Raw genomic sequence first — 19,876 nt, 5'->3', positions numbered from 1 at the left:
ACCATATCGCTCACATGGAATCAAATCATACAGTCACAGAATTGTTACAGCACAATAAACCAGACCTTGAGATGCATCATGCCCTTGCTGGCTCTGCTAAGAGACCCAGTTGGGTATGATCCCTCGCCACCCTGTCCCCACATCCCTGCACATTCCTCCTATTTTAGAATATTTAGAAATAGAAAGAAATTTATAGAATGGAAGGATTCATTTTGACTGCGCAGCTGATAAATGAACGACCCAAGAATCCCATTTTCCATCATTAGCTCCCTATCCCGGGAGGTAATGGCAGATTTCCAGATGACCAACACATTTTCAGGCAGTCAGGTCCAGACCCCTACTCACCTCCACTTTAATATTTCTCCTCCTGTATTTGTTTTAAGTCTATCGCCCCTAATCACTGACCTCTCTGCTAAAATAATTTGGCTATTTGCATTCATTCTATCAAGGCCCCTCACAACTTTTGTAGACCTTAATCAGATTCCCACCTCAGCCACCTCTCTTCCAAGGAGAAGAACTTCAGACTATCCAATATTTCCTCATAGCTGCATTTTGCTAGAAGTGGCAACATCCTGGGAAATCTCCTCTGCACCTTTTCTAATGTAGTTAGATCTTTTCTGTCATGAAGTAATCAGAACCGCACATAGTGCTCAAGTAGCGGCCTGGTAAAAGATTTAGACAGTCCCAGCGTAATTTCCGTGTACTTTTGTACATACTGGGCTAATAAAGGAAAATATTCCTTGTGCTTTCATTATCACCTTCCTGCCCTGCCCTGTTACCTTCAAATATATGTGGACATTCACTCCAACATTCCTCACTTCTTCTGAGTAATCTCCCACTAATTGTGTTTTCCTCTGCCTTGATTGGCCTCTCCAAGTTCACCAACTCTCCTTTCTATGAGTTGAATTCCTTTTGTGTTTTTTCTACCCACTTGATCAGCCTATTGGTATCTTCCTGCTGTCTACCGCTGTCCTCCTCACTACTAACCATGTGGCTTGTTTTTGTGCTTTCTCTAAACTTCTCAAAGATGCACACCACATCTATGTCCAATGCATTAATTTATTTCACAGAAAACAGAGGATTCAGCACTGTTGAACTCCACAGGTAACAGCTTTCCAGTCACAAAAACACTCAGTCACAATTCTCCCTTGTGTATTGCCACTGAGCCAAATGTGTATCCAGCTTGCTATATTTTCCTGATCACATGGCTTAATAGTTTTTTAACCAGTCTGCCATGTGGAACCTTGTTAAAAGCCTCACTAGAATCTATGCGGCTCACATCAATCATACTGCCCTGATTAATCTTCCTTGTCGCCTCCTCAAAAAATTCAATCAATTTAATCAGAAACATTTCGTCCTTTAACAAATCCATGCTGACTGGCTTTGATTAATCCGTGCCTTCCTACATGACAGTTTGTCCAATAATTCACCGAGAACAGAGGTTAGACTGACTGGATTAGCAGTCTTGCAATCCTCTGGCACTACACACCATCTCGTATATAGATATATAAAAGAAAAATAAAGTATTTTGAGTTTGTTTCTTGGATTCTCTCCTCCACAGTTCTGATGAAGTGTCACTGGACTCGAAGAGTTAATTCTGTTTTTTTCCCCGTAGATGCTGCCAGACCTGCTGAATTTCCTTTTTCTGTTTCTCCTGCACATTTACTTGAACACTGAGGTGCTGCAGCATGCTTGGAATTAAAAGAACAAGTTCTGATGAATACTTACAGTGAAATCCCAGGTTCTTGCTGTCAAAGTCAATTGCTGATTTCTGACCCTAGCTTTGAATCTAAAGGGCAGGTATATGGGAAAGGGAGCTTTGGTTTTAGTGCAGAGCAGCAGAGTGCTTTGAACTGCAATTTGTGAGCAGGTTTGATCAATTTCTATGAGGGCAGCTCACAAATTATCATAGATTCTAGAACAGGATGTCCATTCCCCAAGAAAATTATCATTTTCACAGAAAGAAAGAAATTACATGCGTCACGAATATATCACCAGCTGATATATCCATCGCAAATATTCCACATGTAAGCTATATCCCCAGCTATATTGCACCCATAAGTTATATTGCATAAAGAAAATTTATGGCACAGAATTTAGCCTATTGTGTCTGTGGTGTATCTACATCAGATATTACAAATATGATGTGCACTCACAGCTGATGTTGTACACATGCATTCAATCCATATACCATTTTTTCCACAGTGGGGCCTGTCCCCAGCGGATACTGCTCATGTACAGCACATCCATCCACCAGACATTCCATACACTGCTGGTGTGTAACTGTGAGAGCTTCCTCTTGCACTTCAAACTATAATGTCACATATTTCCTCAGCATGCTGGAACAAAATGTTACGACCTTGTCTTCCTCACACATAAATATATCAGATTGTGTCTGTGTGCAGGAGCTCAGGTATAACATTAGCAGTTTTCAAGAGCTGAGGAAATCACTAATGCGACATAGTGTTGTTCTAAATGATAATGAGCCTGCAGTGTGCACAGGCTTCCGCTAACTTTATTAATGATGACAGTCAGTCGAATACTTTGATTGTGTTTTGATTCACTGGAATCACTTGAGACCAGCTTCTACTCCAGATGGCTTTAGAAATCAAATCCCTGTGTGAAAGTCAAGCATTTGCCCTCTCACCAGCCTTTCAGATGAACTTGCCTTTAAAGAGTTAATAAAGGTGTCCATTAGAAATGTCTGCATTTACTTTTAGATTGTCTGCTCTTTCCTGGTTCCCTGTTGTAAGTGCATGTGCCTGACATCCTAATGTAGTGTATGAGGAGCAATTTGACAACAGCCTGTATTCTTCAGGATTTGTAATGTCAAGGTTATCAGTGCATTAGGATAAAACCCGTAACAGCTTCTGATGTCTGTACATTTGCAATTAATCTCACAGTCCTTATTGATAGACCCAGCATTGGTCATTCAAAGGCATTACCATCATTGAATCCCCCATTATCAACATCCTGGGGGTTACCATCGAACAGAAGCTGAACTGGAACTATTGTATAATTACAGTGGCTGCAAAAACAAGCCAGAGGCTAGGAAATCTGTGGTGAACAATTAGAGGAGAAAGTGAGGACTGAAGATGCTGGAGATCAGAGCTGAAAATGTGTTGCTGGAAAAGCGCAGCAGGTCAGGCAGCATCCAAGGAGCAGGAGAATCGATGTTTCGGGCATGAGCCCTTCTTCAGGAATCGACGTTTCCTGAAGAAGGGCTCATGCCCGAAACGTCAATTCTCCTGCTCCTTGGATGCTGCCTGACCAGTGAACAATTACAGACAATCTAACCACTGCCTATAACGTTCAATGGCATTACCATCACTCAATGCCCCACTGTAAACATCCTGGATATTACCATTGATCAGAAACTGAATGGGACTGGCCATATATATACTGTGGAGTAGATCAGAGGCTCTGTATTCTGCAGTGAGTAACTTATCTCCTGTCTCCCCAGAGTCCTGTCTGCCATCTACAAGGCACAAATCAGGAATGTGATAGAATACTCCCCTCTTATCTGCAGCTGCAGCAGCACTCAAGACGCTTAATATCATCCAGGGAAAAAATGCTCACTTGATTGGCACCACATCCATAAACATCCACACCCTCCACCACTGACGCTCAGTAGCAGCATTATGCACCATTTACAAAATGCACTGCAAAGATTCACCTAGGCTGTTTTGACAGTACCTTCGAAAACCACACCCTCTACTACTTAGATGGTCAAGGGCTGCACTCCAAGTCAATCACCACACTGTTCCTCCATGTTGCTGGGTCAAAGTCCTGAAACTCACCTCCTTACAAGGAGTACAGCCGTACAAAAAGGCAGCTCACCACTTACTTCCCCAGACCAATTAGCGATGGACCATAAATGCTGGTGTGGCCAATGCTACCTACAACATTAGAAAGAATTGAAGAATGTAAGTTAGCTCGCTGATCTGGAGGGTTTGTTTTCGTCACCATACTAGGTAACATCATCAGTGAGAGTCTCAGGTGAAGTGCTGGTGGTATGTCCTGCTCTGTATTTATAGGTCTTGGTCTCTTAAGGTGGGTGATGTCATTTCCGGTTCTTTTTTTCAAGGGAAGGTAGATAGGATCTAAATTGATGTGTTTATTTATGGAGTTCTGGTTAGAATGCCCTGCCTCTTAAGAATTCTCGTGCGTGTCTTTGTTTCGCCAGTCCTAGGTTGTGTGTGTTGTTCCAGTCAAAGTGGTGTCCTTCTTTGTTTGTATGTATAGAAACTAGTGATAGGGGGTTGTGTCTTTTAGTGGCCAGTTGGTGTTCATGTATCCTGGTGGCAAGTTTCCTGATAGTTTGTCCGATGTAGTGTTTTTCATAGTTCTTGTATAGTATCTTGTAAATGACATTAATTTTGCTGGTGGCATCTGTTGGATCCTTCAGGTTCATTAGTAGCTATTTAAGGGTGTTGGTAGGTTTGTGGGCTACTATGATGCCAAGGGGTCTGAGTAGTCTGGAAGTCATTTCTGATATGTGTTCGATGTAAGATAATGTGACTGTAGTTTTTGGTTGCGTTGTGTCTGCTTCATTGGGCTTGTTTCTGAGGAATCAGCAACTGAGTTTATTGGGTACCCATTTTTCTTGAAAACATTATCTAGATATTTTTCTTCTGCTTTTTGTAGTTCTTGGGTGTGATGTACTTCATTGAAATAATGTCTTGATGCAGCTCTGTTTGTGGGTGTTGGGATGATTGCTACTGAAGTTAAGTATTTGGTCGTGTTTGTTGTTTTTCTGTAGACGCTGGTTTGAAGCTCTCCGTAAACTGTACGTTCAACTGTCACGTCCAGGAATGGGAGTCTGTTGTTGTTCTCCTCCTCTTTTGTGAACTTTACACCTGTCAGGATATTGTTGATTGCGTTGGATATTTCCTCGAAGTTGTTCCGTTTTGTGATGGCAAAGGTGTCATCTACGTAGCGGATCCAAAGTTTGGGTTGGATAGATGAGAGGACAGCTTGTTCAAGTCTCTGCGTTCCTGCTTCTGCTATGAGCCCTGATATTGGTGATACCATAGGTGTTCCGATGACTTATTTATGGTTTTTGATATTGAATGTGAAGTGGGTGGTGAGGCACAGGTCTACTACCAACCTCAATTAACACAATCCGCCGATTTCTCAGAAACAAGCCCAGACAAGCAGACACGACACAAACAAAACTCTAGCCACATTACCTTACATCAAAGACATATCAGAAATGACTTCCAGACTACTCAGACACCTTGGCATCATGGTAGCCCACAAACCTACCAACACCCTTAAACAGCGACTGATGAACCTGAAGGATCCAATAGATACTACCAGCAAAACTAAAGTCATTTACAAGATACTATACAAGGACTATAAAAAACACTACATCGGACAAACTAGCAGGAAACTTGCCACCAGGCTATCCAACTGGCCACTAAAAGACATGACCCCCTATCACTGGTTTCTGTATATCCAGACAAAGAAGAAACCACTTTGTCTGGGACAGCACACATACCCTAGGACAGGTGAAACAAAGACACGCACGAGAATTCTTAGAGGCACAGCATTCTAACCAGAACTCCATAAATAAACACATCAATTTAGATCCTATCTACCTTCCCTTGAAAAAAACCTGGAAATGAAGTCACCCACCTTAAAAAACCAAGACCTATAAATAGAGAGGTGGGATATACCATCAGCACTTCACCAGAGACTCTCATTGTTGGGGTTATCTAGTATGGTGACGAAAGGTCTGAAAACAGCTCAGCGAGCTAGCTTACATTCTTTTCATCACCCTGAGCTACAAATCTTCTCAAAACAAAGCTAATATAAAAGAATTTTTAAAAATTCTCACTGTGAATTTGCTGTATTTACCAAACAGTTCAAGCAAAAGACAATGAAACAAATGGAACTGTTTGTCATGTGGATTGTATTCTCATTTAATTCCACAAGTGGTTCTTCATTTTGTTTTGCTACCTCTACATCTTTAAACTGTAGTGTATGCTCCCTGTGTTTGTTCGCATCCTAGTTTACAGTCTGCAAGGCTTACTGAAGGTAATGATTGATTGAAGAGTGTTGAGGTAGTTTGTCCTGTTCACCTCATAGAATCATAGAGATGTACAGCACAAAAACAGACCCTTCAGTCCAACTTGTCCATGCCAACCAGATATCCTAACCCAATCCAATCCCATTTGCCCGCACTTGGCCCATATCCCTTTAAACCCTTCCTATTCACATACCCATCCAGGTGCCTTTTAAATGTCACAATTGTACCAGCCTCCATCACTTCCTCTGGCACCTCATTGCATACATGTACCACCCTCTGCATGAAAAAGTTGCCACTTAGGTGCCTTTTAAATCTTTCCCCTCTCATCCTAAATCTATACTGTCTAGTTCTAGACTAGAGGGAAAAGACTTTATCTACTTATCCAACACCCTCATGATTTTATAAACCTGTATAAGGTCACCCTTCAGCCTCCGTCGCTCGAGGGAAAACAGCCCCAGCCTATTCAACCTCTCTATAGCTCAAATCCTCCAACCCTGGCAACATCCTTGTAAATATTTTCTAAACCCTTTCAAGTTTCATAACATCCTTCCAATATTGCACGCAATATTCCAACAGTGGCCTAACCAATGTCCTGTACAGCTGCAATATGACTTCCCAACTCCTGTACTCAATATTCTGACCAATAACGGAAAGCATGTCAAATGCCTATCTACCTGCGACTCTACTTTCAAGGAGCTATAAACCTGCACTCCAAGGTCTCTTTGTTCAGTAACACTCCCTAGGACCTTACCATTAAGTGTATAAGTCCTGCTAAGATTTGCTTTCCCAAAATGCAGCACCTTGCATTTATCTGAATTAAACTCCATCTGCCACTTCTCAGCCCAATGGCCATCTGATCAAGATCCCATTGTAATGTGAGATAAACTTCTACACCTCCAATTTTGGTGTCATCTGCAAACTTACTAACTGTACCTCTTACGCTCTCATCCAAATCATTTATATAAATGATGAAAAATAGTGGGCCCAGCACCAATCCTTCCCCCTCAGTTTTGGGTTTTGGATTTGCGGAAGCCTGACAGCAGTTGTAGATGAGGCAAATGTGAAAAACAGTCAGCAGGAAATTAAAGCAATATGGTCCTTCTTTGATTTATTTAGCCATTACTTAAATTGCCTTAAACTATCTGTTAAATCAAACTGCATTTCACAATTGAATGAAGGCCATGGTTTGGCTAACTCAGTTGGCTGGATTGATGGTTTGCAGTTTAGAATAACATTAATAACATGAGTTCAATTCCCACACCCACTGAGGTTACAATGAAGAGTTCCCCTTCTCACCCTCTCCCCTCGCCTGAGGTGTGGTGACCCTCACATTGACCTAGCACCAGTTGTCTCTCTGTGATGGGAAAGCAGCTCAATGGAATGCTAGGATTATAATGACTTTACCTTTAAACTTACAGAACAGCAATGTGACAGAGATCCTCTGTTACCTCCAGTGAATGGTCAATGATGAGATGCTCTGATAGGATTCACAATGCTGTTTATAGACATTTGGTAGTACAGAACTTGCGTATTGGTGGAAGGAAATAATCCCATTTGTGAAAGATATTTGTCTTGCACATATTAGAACAATGTTTCCCAAACTTCTTCCCAGCGTGCCACCATGTTAATATCTCAGACCTCAGAGTGAGAGTGGAGATGGGGCTGTTTGTTGACATTGGGCAGGGATTGTTTGAGTGGGATTGAGAGGGTTGGAGGCTTGTTGAATGGGGAGGATGGGGATGGGTTGTTGAGCAGAGAATGGGTTTAAGCTTTCTGGGTTTCTTTCAAGCTCACAGCAGCATTCGGGACTTAGAGAACAGATGATTAAGCAAGGCCTAACAATAGAAACAGTCCCAAGCACGTAAAGAGACGGATTTTAATACTCCACAGCCACCATGACTGATTGGAACTCACAATCCCAAGAGCTCATCCTGCAAGCCCACTGCAGGTCATGACCTACAGTTTGGGCACCCCCTGCACTAGAACATTGGCCCAGATCTATCAGGCCAACTAGACTGTGCTGTCTTTATCACCTACACAATTATATTTCCCATTCCTCTTCATCCCATCAATTTATCTTTCATTCCCAAATGAGCTGGGAGGGGATCTGGGGATAAACAGAGAAAGCTAACCTTGCCACCATTGTTGGAGGTGTATTTTCCCCCCAATGTCTGTTGTTGGAGGTGTATTTTCCCCCCTCTTTTGCTTTTAAGATCGTTCGTGCTAAGGGACACTGTGTAAGTAAACAAAGCTGCGCCTGTGCTTGGCTGTTAGTCTGCGTTGCTTTCTCAAGCTGTATGCATAGCAATGAGTCGGCTTTACTGTAATATCAGCTTCATAACTTGTAATGTGTTTAACCATGTTGAATAAAGTGACCGTGAACATGACACCTACATCCCATTAATGAATTTGTTTCAAGTCAGCAACCTACACTGAGCTCTTCCAAACTGTCCATTCTTTAAACTCTGGATATTTCTGCAAACCACCTTCATGCCAGATAATGAATCAGTTGTCTATGACTCTGATTAATACCTTTTCTCGCAGTGACCCCATTTCATGGCTTGAAAATTGTCACAACCCCTCAGTGAGACCTCAGCCCTGAAATGTCAGCTCAGGGTCCCGACCCCACCCTCAAGTTTGGGAATATCTGCATTAGGACAATCTGCAAGAAATCCTAGTGCAAGGAGGGGCAGCATGTTATTCGTGTCTGAGAGGTAGTGGAAGCATGTTCTTCACAAGCAGTATATTAAATTGCTCCTCTTCACATTGTCATTCTTGCAAATTGTCCTGATGAGTGGTCATTGGAAAGCTTCAACAAACTGCAGTACTTAAATAGTGTTTCTCTTGTGTCGGCTGAACACACAGGCAGAGGAATAGTCTATGAATACATTTATCATTAATGCTGCACGGTATAATTGAACAGTAAAGTCATGCATGCAATATTAATAGAACATAGAACATAGAACATTACAGCTCTCCAGCCCTCGATGTTGTGCCAATCTGTGAAACCAATCTGAAGTCCATCTAACCGACACTAGATTAGATTAGATTACTTACAGTGTGGAAACAGGCCCTTCGGCCCAACAAGTCCACACCGACCCGCCGAAGCGTATACCACCCAGACCCATACTCCTACATTTACCCCTTCACCTAACACTACGGGCAATTTAGCATGGCCAATTCACCTAACCTGCACATTTTTGGATTGTGGGAGGAAACCGGAGCACCCGGAGGAAACCCACGCAGACACGGGGAGAATGTGCAAACTCCTCACAGAGAGTCGCCTGAGGCGGGAGTTGAACCCGGGTCTCTGGCGCTGTGAGGCAGCAATGCTAACCACTGTGCCACTGTGCCGCCCACTATTCCATTCTTGTCCATATGTCCATCCAATGGCCATTTAAATGCCCGTAAAGTTGACGACTCTACTACTGTCCCATGCCCCTACTAGTCTCTGAGTAAAGAAACTATCTCTGATATCTGTTCTATATCTATCACCCCTCAATTTAAAGCTATGTCCTCTTGTGCCAGCCATTGCCATCCAAGGAAATAAAACTCTCACTGTCCAACCCACCTAACCCTCTGATTATCTTTATATCTCAATTAAGTCACCACTCAACCTTCTTCTCTCTAATGAAAACAGCCTCAAGTCCCTCAGCCTTTCCTCATTAGACCTTCCCTCCATACTGGGCAACATCCTAGTAAATCTCCTCAGAACCCTTTCCAAAGCTTCCACATCCTTCCTATAATGCGGTGACTAGACTTGCATGCAGTGCTCCAAGTGCGGCCACACCAGAGTTTTGTACAGCTGCAGCATGACCTCATGGTTCCAAATCTTGATCTCTCTACCAATAAAGCTAACACACTGTATGTTTTCTTAACAACCCTATCAACCTGGGTGGCAACTTTCAAGGATCTATTTACCTGGACACCAAGATCTCTCTGCTCATCTACATTATCAAGAATCTTACCATTAGCTCATTCGCTCTTCATTCCTGTTACTCCTTCTGAACTGAATCACCTCACACTTTTCTGCATTAAACTCCATTTGCCACCTCTCAGCCCAGCTCTGCAGCTTATCTGTGTCCCTCTGTAACCTATAACATCCTTTGTCACTATCCACTGACCTCTGTGTCATCCGTAAATTTACTAACCCATCCTTCTACACCCTCATCCAGGTCATTTATAAAAATGACAAACAGCAGTGGACCCAAAACAGATCCTTGTGGTACCCAAATGTAACTGAACTCCAGCATGCACATTTCCCATCAACTACCACCCTCTGTTTTCTTTCAACCAGCCAATTTCGAAGCTCCTTGGATGCTGCCTGAACTGCTGTGCTCTTCCAGCACCACTAATCCAGAATCTGGTTTCCAGCATCTGCAATCATTGTTTTTACCTCATTTCTGATCCAAACAGCTAAATCACTCTCAATCCTTCATCCACCTGTTTGGTCACCTTCGCAAAGAACTTAATAAGGTTTTTGAGGCACAACCTATCCTTCACAAAACCGTAATCAACTTATTGACTATCCGTAATCAACTTATTCCTCTCCAGAAGATTATAAATCCTATCTCTTATAACCCTTTCCAACACTTTACCTACAACCGAAGTAAGGCTCGCAGGTCTATAATACAGTCCAAACACTGGTTGGAGCAATTTGTTATTGGACAGTTGTCCTGAATGAAGCCAGGTAAAATCAATGGGAATCTGGTGCTGGATGCAGGGCCATTGAGAGCACAGCGGGGGCGGGGGGTGACAAGGTGAAAAGGGCAGCTTGAATTGGGAGACTGGATGTTAAATGGGGCAAGGGGACAATCAGACTGTTTGGATTTGAGTTTGATAAATCACTGATCTAAACCAAGGTTCTCTTGAAGTCTTGAAATCTGGAATAGATTATTCAACCATTCTGCACACCGAATATTGTACGTAAGCCATTCACCTGATCTCAATCCCTTTACCCTCTCAATCCCAACAACGGAGTCATTGAAGATACTGTAATCAACCTGCACAGAGATGCTATTATACTCCTCAGGAGCAGGTGGGACCTGAACCTAGGCCTCCTGGCTCAAAGGTAGAGGCACTACCACTGCACCGTAAGATCCTAAAGGCTACCACACCCGATATTCCCAGATGGCATTCCATGCAAATGCCAACCGGTCTGATGAACTTCTGAATCGGAAGAGATCAGACATCTTCAGACTATTATGGCTATATTCAGCACTGGAGAGGAAGCGCCGAGTCCAGTAAAAAATCAACAAACCCTATTTTTTTAAAAAGTCCATCGCTTACTCAATCTCATTGAAAGAAGCAGATCCTTCCAGAATTGGGGCAATGATTCTCCATGTTTTCGACTGAGGGTGTCCAGCAATGGTGAGTTATTTTGTTTGTAAGTACAAAGGGCGAAGAGGGATTGTGAACACTTCCAGAGCACATGATGCCACTGGACATTGTGACTGTGCAGATACTCGTCCGAAACCTTCTCAAAATTGTTTTTTGTTTTGTTTTTGCAACGTGAACCAGGTGTTTCTTGGTGAGGTGAACATCAACTTGAATTGCTGCCAGGTGGTGGTGAAAGAGTTAAAAGCAGAAGCCAACATTCAGGAGCAGATGCGATTCCTGGAGGAAGCCCAGCCTCACAGGTCAGTTTCACAAGTCAGTTCCCCTACACACTCACACACACATAGACACACACAGACCCAACCACACACACAGACACACACACATATAGACACACACACATAGACACATACACACACACACACACACATAGACACACACAAACAGACACACATAGACATACATACACACACATAGACACATACACACACACATAGACACACACAGACACGACCACACACACACACACACACACACACACATAGACACGCACACATAGATACACACCCACACATAGACACATACACACACACACACATAGACACACACACCGATCCACCCACGCACACATAGACACACACACACATGGACACACGCACACACAGACACACACACACATAGACACACACAGACCCAACCACACACACAGACACACACACACTCTCTCACACACAAATACGCACATACACACACACAACCATACACACACATAGACACATACACACACATAGACACAGATACACACATGCACATACACAGACACATAGACACACACACACACATAGACACACACACACATAGGCAGATACACATACACACACATAGACACACACACACACATAGACACATACACACACAAACATAGACACATACACACACACACCCACACACAAATAGACACATACACACACACACAACCACACACACACACAGATATATACACACACAGACACACACATATACACACACAGACACACACACTCATAGACACATACACACACGACCACACACACAAAGACACATACACACACACACACACATAGACAGGTATACACACACACATAGACACACACAGACACAATCACACACACTCACACACACACATAGACACATACACACACACATAGACAATACACACACACAGCCACACACACTCATGCACACACATAGACACACACACATACATAGACACATATACACACACACCTACCCACCCACCCACACACATAGACACACACACACGGACACACACATACATAGACACACACACACACACACACATAGACACATACACACATATGCACACATAGACACTCACACACGGACACATACACACATAGACACACACACAGACACATACACACACACACACACACACACACACATACTGCAGAGCCCGCTGGCTAATCCTTTCATGGCCTACCACTCCACAGAGAAGCCAAAGAATGTGGTGCTGGAAAAGCACAGCAGGTCAGGCAGCATCCGAGGAGCAGGAGAATCGATGTTTTGAGCATAAACTGTTTGTCAGGAAAGTGCGGTGGGGGGGAGCATACCCAAGGGGCTGAGAGATAAATGGGAAGGGGGTGAGGCTGGGGGGAAGGTAGCTGGGAATGCAATGGGCAGATGCAGGTGGGGGTGATGGTGATAGGTTGGAGAGGAGGGTGGAGTGGAGAGGTGGGAAGGGAGATGGACAAGTAGGACAGGTCAGGAGGGCAGTGCTGAGTTAGAGGGTTGGATCTGGGATAAGGTGGGGGCAGGGGAAAAGAGGAAACCACTCCACAGGCCACACCTGTTTCTCCAAGTATAGGGGATGCATTTGATCGAAATACCAGCTATTCCGAGGGCTCTTGACTGGGTGGATGTGGAGAGGACATTTCCTCTTGTGGGATAATCTAGAATTACGGGTTGGGGAGGGAGTTTGGTGGGGAGGGGGATGCTGTCGCTATTTAAAAATCAGGGTCACCCATTTAAAACAGAGATTAGGCAAAAGTGTTTTCTCCCAGAGGGGCATGAGACTTTGAAACTCTTCCTGCAAAGATGGCAAAAGAAAAGTCGAGGAAGTTTTTAAGTAGATACATTCTTGTTAAGCAAGGGGATGTAAGAATATCATGGGGTACATAGAAGTGCACATTTGGAGGTCAATATAAGACCAGCTGTAATTTTATTGAATACTGGAGCAGGTGCAAGGGGCTCAAAGGCTTACTCCTGCTCAGTATCAAGGTTTGAATACATGTACGATTGGATTCAAGAACAGCTTCTTCCCCACTGTTGTCAGCCTTTTAAACAGACCTCTCAAATGTTAATTTTGACCTTTCTGTCTGCATCGTCTCTGTAACACTGAATTCTGCACTCTGTTCTGCTACCCTGATGCACTTTGTATGGTTAAGAGTGTGGCGCTGGAAAAGCACAGCCAGTCAGGCAACATCTGTGGAGTAGGAGAATCGACATAAGCCCTTCATCAGGAATGAGGCTTGTAGGCCGAGGGTGGGGGGGGGGGGGGGGCGACTGAGAGACAAATGGGAGAGGAGTAGGAATGGGAGGGAAAGTAGCTGAGAATGCAATTTGCCTTATGCAGCACAAAACAACACTTTTCACTGTATCTCGGTACATGTGACAACAATAAATCAGTCAATCGATCAAGTTTAATCTGAGTGTTTGTATGAGAAGGAGCCATTTATATAAACTGTTAGCATTAGAGGGGTATTGCCTGGCTCTTTGGCTGTCCTGTGCATCGTGTGTAATTCAGTCCACTCTTCATCCAGTCCTGCCCCGAAGCTTATATCCATTTTTTTTTCAGCAGTCATTGTTGGTGTGATTCGGAGTTGAGATATTCCATTCCTCAGGGCACCAGATCTGATTGTATTATCCCCAGATCAGGCCTGGATGTATCCTAGCTACACTCGGCACAGGCTCAGATAGAAGCTGGAATCTTCCCAGCCCCGACAACTCAACTCAATACCTGACTGTTGTCCCAGCTCCTACTCACTTCTTCATCAGTAATTTGCTTTATCCTCTTTTGTGGTGGTCTCTAACTAAATGCATTGATCATAGAGTAATCATGGCCTGATTGGTCCAATAATGCTTTCCCAAATATTTCAAACAACCACCTTAGCTGTAAAATACTTCAGTTTGTCTTTCCTGTTTTGAGAGAGAGAGAGAGGGGAAGCTGCTTTGGAAAGAGCACAGTTTCCAGGCTGTGTCATCACCGGGTGGTGCTTCCCCAGTGGCTCCTGTGTCAGCTGTTACTTTCTCCTCTTGTCCCCTTCCTGGTTCCCTCACGTGGTGAGGATCCACTGAAACATGGGACAATCTGTCGTTCTTCATAGAGTCATAGAGATGTACAGCATGGAAACGGACCCTTCGGTCCAACCCTTCCATGCCGACCAGATATCCCAACCCAATCTAGTCTCACCTGCTAGCACCTGGCCCATATCCCTCCAAACCCTTCCTATTCATATACCCATCCAAATGATTTTTACAAATTGTAATTGTACCAGCCTCCACCACATCCTCTGGCAGCTCATTCCATACACGCACCACCCTCTGAGTGAAAAAGTTGCCCCTTAGGTCCCTTTTATATCTTTCTCCTCTCACCCTAAACCTGTGCCCTCTAGTTCTGGACTCCCCCAACCCCAGGGAAAAGACTTTGTCTATTTATCCTATCCGTGCCCCTCATGATTTTGTAAACTTGAGAGTCAGGACTGTAAAGGAGCTGTTGGAGGAATGGTCTGATGGAGATGTTGAAAGGTCAGTGGGTAAATAGAGACCAGCGATGCCTTCTGGTGAGAGAGTCCACAACAAAGAAGCAAATCCACTTTGTTAGAGAGGGAATGGCAGGAAGCTTTCAGCTATTCATGGGGAAATCTGGGATCATCTTCCCACAAGGTGGCAAGTGAGGCTGAGGATCGATGAAAAATAACACAACTATCCACAGAGTTTTGATGGAGAAGGTTGTTAAAGGATAGGGAATCAAGGCAGACGGATAAATTTAAAGATCAGCCATGATTTAAGTGAATGGTGGGATAGGCTCAATGAGCTGAGTGGAGATGGAGCATTGACGTTGGATTTATTGCTGGGAGAGGCTAGCCCTGTCCTTGCTTATTGTCACTCCCGGGGCAATCAGAGACTCAGCAGCAATCAGTATCAGGAATGGCCAACTCTTATCTTGCTCCTTAATCCTGGGGTCTTCAGGTCAATTGTAACCATAGGGTTGCATGAGCCAGTTCAGCATGGAACGAAATTACTGAACCTGGGAGCCAGCTCTATCTGATCAGCTTACGAGAAGAGCATGGTTTAACTGATTGATAGAATAGCATCATAGCTTCTCCCTATCTCCCTACACATAAAACTCAGGCACACCCCAGATAACACCCACTGCACCACCAAATGGGGTTGTGTCAACCCATTTTGGATGTGTGAGGCCAGAGGATATGGTCAATATTAATTAAGCTGCAGAAGTGGTTTAGTTCACCCCAGAGTAGGACATCATGCCTGAGTATACTGGGCAGCCAGAAGGGCTGCCCTCTTGTTCCTTGCCACCTTCCATTGGGAATACCCTCCGCATGTCATGTGAGACTATCTCCATGCAAAATAGGACAGATCTAGCAACTCAAAACTCGGCATCCACAAGGCGCTGTGCACTATCGGCAGCAGCAGAATCTGTAACCTCATGGCCTGGTATATCCCCCACTCACCCATTACCATCAGGCCAGAGGATCAACCCTGGTTCAATGGAGAGTACAGGAGGGTATGGCCGGAGCAGCACCAAGCACAGCCGGATGTCAGCCCGATGAAGTTACAACACAGGACTATTTGCAAGTCAGACAACAGAAGCAGCATACAGGGCTAAGCAATTCCCAACCAATGGGTAAGGTCCGAGCTCTGCAGTCCTGCCACATCTAACTGTGGATGGTGGTTCAGTAATGGTGAGCATGAAGCTATTATTGATTGGTGTCAAAGCCTTTCTGGTTCACCGATGCCTTTTCAATGGGGATATCTGCCCTCCCTACCTCCTCTGGACCTGTCTTTGTAATGTGTGGCTTTCAGGTTTATTCCCAAAGGCAGGTCACCACATTGCTGTGGATCTGGAGTCACATGTAATAGAGTAATAGAGTAATAGAAAAATACAGTGCAGTACAGACCCTTTGGCCCTCGATGTTGCGCCGATCCAAGCCCACCTAACACACTAGCCCATTATCCTCCATATGCCTATCTAATGCCCGTTTAAATGCCCATAAAGAGGGAGAGTCCACCACTGCTACTGGCAAGGCATTCCATGAACGCACGACTCGCTGAGTAAAGAATCTACCCCTAACATCTGTCCTATACCTATCACCCCTTAATTTAAAGCTATGCCTCTCGTAATAGCTGACTCCATATGTGGAAAAAGGTTCTCATGGTCAACCCTATCTAAACCCCTAATCATCTTGTACACCTCTATCAAGTCACCCCTAAACCTTCTTTTCTCTAATGAAAACAGCCTCAAGTGCCTCAGCCTTTCCTCATACGATCTTCCTACCATACCAGGCAACATCCTGGTAAACCTCCTCTGCACCTGTTCCAGTGCCTCCACATCCTTCCTATAGTATGGCGACCAAAACTGCACACAATACTCCAGATGCGGCCGCACCAGAGTCTTATATGTAATCCTGGGCAGGGCAGGGAGGGTAGACCTCCCCCTGCAAAGGGCAGCAGTGAACCAGATGGGCTTCTACACCAATCAGCAATAACTTTGTGGTCACCATAACTGAGTCTGGCTTTCAGTTTCAGATTTTATTGGTTGTCCAGTTGTGTTAAATTCCACCGGTAGTTGAAGTGGGGTTTGAACTCCTGGTCAGAGCATTACTGCAGGTCTCTGCATTACAATTGCAGTGACATTGTTACGATTCCACTATCTCAGGGTAGTATCCATGGTCTAACCATCTTCAGTTGCTTCATCAAAGACCTACCCTCCATCAGAAGGGCAGAAAGGGGTATGTTCGCCAATGAGTCCACAATGCTCAGCCACTCCTCAGATACTGAAGCAGTCCATATCCAAATGCAACAAGATCTGGAAAATATCCAGGCTTAGGCTGACAAGTGACAAATAACATCCATGTCACACAAATGCCAGGCTGTGACCATTTCCAATAAGAGACAATCTAACCATCACCCCTTGACATTCAATGGTGTTACTGAGTTCCACCCCCCCGCTTCCACCCCCCGCTTCCACCCCCCACTGTTGTCACAGTCTGGAGATTACAATTACTCAGAAACTGAAGTGGACTAGTTTATATACGTTGTGGAATATACAAAAGTAGTTAAACTATGATGATCTGCTCTGAATTCTGCAGTAACTCACTTCCTGTCTCCACAAAGGTGATCTATAAGGCACAAGTCAGGACTGTAATGGAGTACTCCCCACTTGCCTGGATAGGTGCAGCTCCAACAACACTCCTGAAAGTTGACACCATCCAGGACAAAGCAGCTCACTCAATTGATACCATATCCTTCACCTACAACGTCAATTCCTTCACCTACAACATAAATTCCCTTCACCATAAGGCCATAGTAGCCGCAGTGTGTCCCGTCTATAGGATGAACTGCAGCAGTTCACTCAGGTTCCATCAACAGCACCTTCCAAATCTGTGACTTCTGCCACCTAGATGGAAAACAAAAATCAAACATAATAGCAGCAATAATAAACGCTAAAGACAGGCAAACAAAAATAAAAGGAACATAGCAGAGCAATGTTAAATTGGCCCAGTTTAGAAACAGGGTGAATGTGAACAAAAAATGGAAAACGCTGCAAGTATTCAGCTCCCGCGACTCCTTCAACGGCACCTTCCACATCCGTGACTTGTACCTCTGAGAAGGGCGGGGTGAGGAAATACACGGGAACACCACCTGCAAGCTCCCCTTCAAGCCCCACCACAAGCTGACTTGGCTGTTCCTTCAGTGTTGCTGGGACAAAATCCTGGAATTCCTTTCATAATGACATTGTGGGAATACTGACATCCCCAAGGACTGTTGTTGTTCAGGAACCAACTCACCACCATCTTCTCCAGAGCAATTAGTGATGGGCAATACATGTTGGCCCAGACAGTGATGCCTACATACTGTGTCTGAACAGACAGAAAGGAGATGAACATGTTGAGCCGATATAAATTGCCGATTGGGACTCAGTTGGAGTATTCAGTCCAGGGCGCCATATTTTGGGAATGAAGTCAGGGCATCAGAGAGTGTGGAATAAATATTTACATGAGAATGGGACTGAGGATGAGTGACTTCATGGTTAAGAGAAACTGCAAACCTGGAGTTATTCTCCCTGAAGCAGAGAAGGTTGAGGGAGGAGCGGGGGAATTGGTTAGAAACGTTCTTTATCACAAAGATGTTTTGATGAAGAGGAAGTGTTCCCAATGGCTGGAAGGAGAGTGAGTAGAGGACAGACTGGAAGTGATGGACAGAAATCTGAGGGAACACATGAAGAAAGAGGAAACATTTTCACGCTGTGATTTGTGATGGTTTGGAATCCACTGGCTGGAAGAATGACAGAAGCAGATTAAATCGTAACATTCAGAAGATAATTGGATAAGTACATGAAGGAAAGAGTTCTTTATAATCATCCTGAGTGGGTAATGGGTAAAGTCTTAGAAAGCAAGCTCATTGGATTGCTCTAAGAAAAAAGCTAGCACGGATGCAGTGGACTGAATGGCCTTCTTGTGTACTGTATGATTCAGGGTGCATTACACAGCAGCTCAGGCGACTGTCCAATTAAAGCAGCTCCACAATCTGCACATGTGACGTCACATGGCACCATCTTCACTACCATGGACACGTCAGGATTGTTTCACATTGCAGTTGGTTGGAGCTGCCTGTGACTCACAGTCAGGAGAATGTGATCTGCTGCTTTTGAACTAGAGGAGCTGATGAATTCAAAAGGTATATCCTCAGGATTAATGAAGAAGTGGGCAGCAGAGTGAACAGAGCAGCGTTGTGAGAGGAAAGGGACAAAACACGATAAACAGTTGAGAGAATCAAACACACCAGCAGCAATAATACATATTCAATAGAAGTGAACGATATAAAGGAACAAGTAACAGAGAAATGTTCAAATGATCCGGTTTATAGATGGGTGAACGTGCAAAACAAGTGGAAAATGCTGTAAATATCCTGCCAAATCTCTCTGGATCTGTGAAGAGGAAAGAAGTTAAGGTCACTCTTGAAGGTCAACAATCAGACCTGAACTGCTGAGGACAGAGAAAGTCACTTTGTAAGATTGACCAAAATGGAAAGGCACAGGGGAGAGCCGGAGGGAGAGAGAGGGGGAGAATAAGTGAGAGAGAAAGGGGTGTTAGGAGCCAGGTAAAAAATCAAGAATGTTTAAAAGAATAGAGTTTCCAAGAAATAAAGTACTAAGCTGTAAAGAGTAAAATAGATGACACCAAAAGATTTGCTTTCTCAAAG

The 19,876-nt window shown here is 44.1% G+C and overlaps 1 protein-coding gene across 4 annotated transcripts in view; it reads left to right on the top strand.

Moving 5' to 3' along the window:
• Positions 1–19,876, top strand: part of lmtkb (lemur tail kinase 1 b) — a 540,811-nt gene that overhangs the window by 460,680 nt on the left and 60,255 nt on the right. For all 4 annotated transcript variants that reach the window (XM_043714969.2, XM_043714970.2, XM_043714971.2 and 1 more), the window contains one exon: positions 11,555–11,673. In XM_043714969.2, coding sequence (XP_043570904.2) covers positions 11,555–11,673 — 119 coding nt within the window. The remainder of the gene's footprint in view (positions 1–11,554; positions 11,674–19,876) is intronic.

This window comes from Chiloscyllium plagiosum, unplaced genomic scaffold (genome assembly GCF_037043375.1).
Source record: "Chiloscyllium plagiosum isolate Xiang-an unplaced genomic scaffold, Cpla_swu_hap1 HiC_scaffold_25, whole genome shotgun sequence".
NCBI lineage: Eukaryota > Metazoa > Chordata > Chondrichthyes > Orectolobiformes > Hemiscylliidae > Chiloscyllium > Chiloscyllium plagiosum.
Note: the sequence above shows the minus strand (reverse complement) of the source record. Positions and strands in the feature narration are given on the sequence as shown.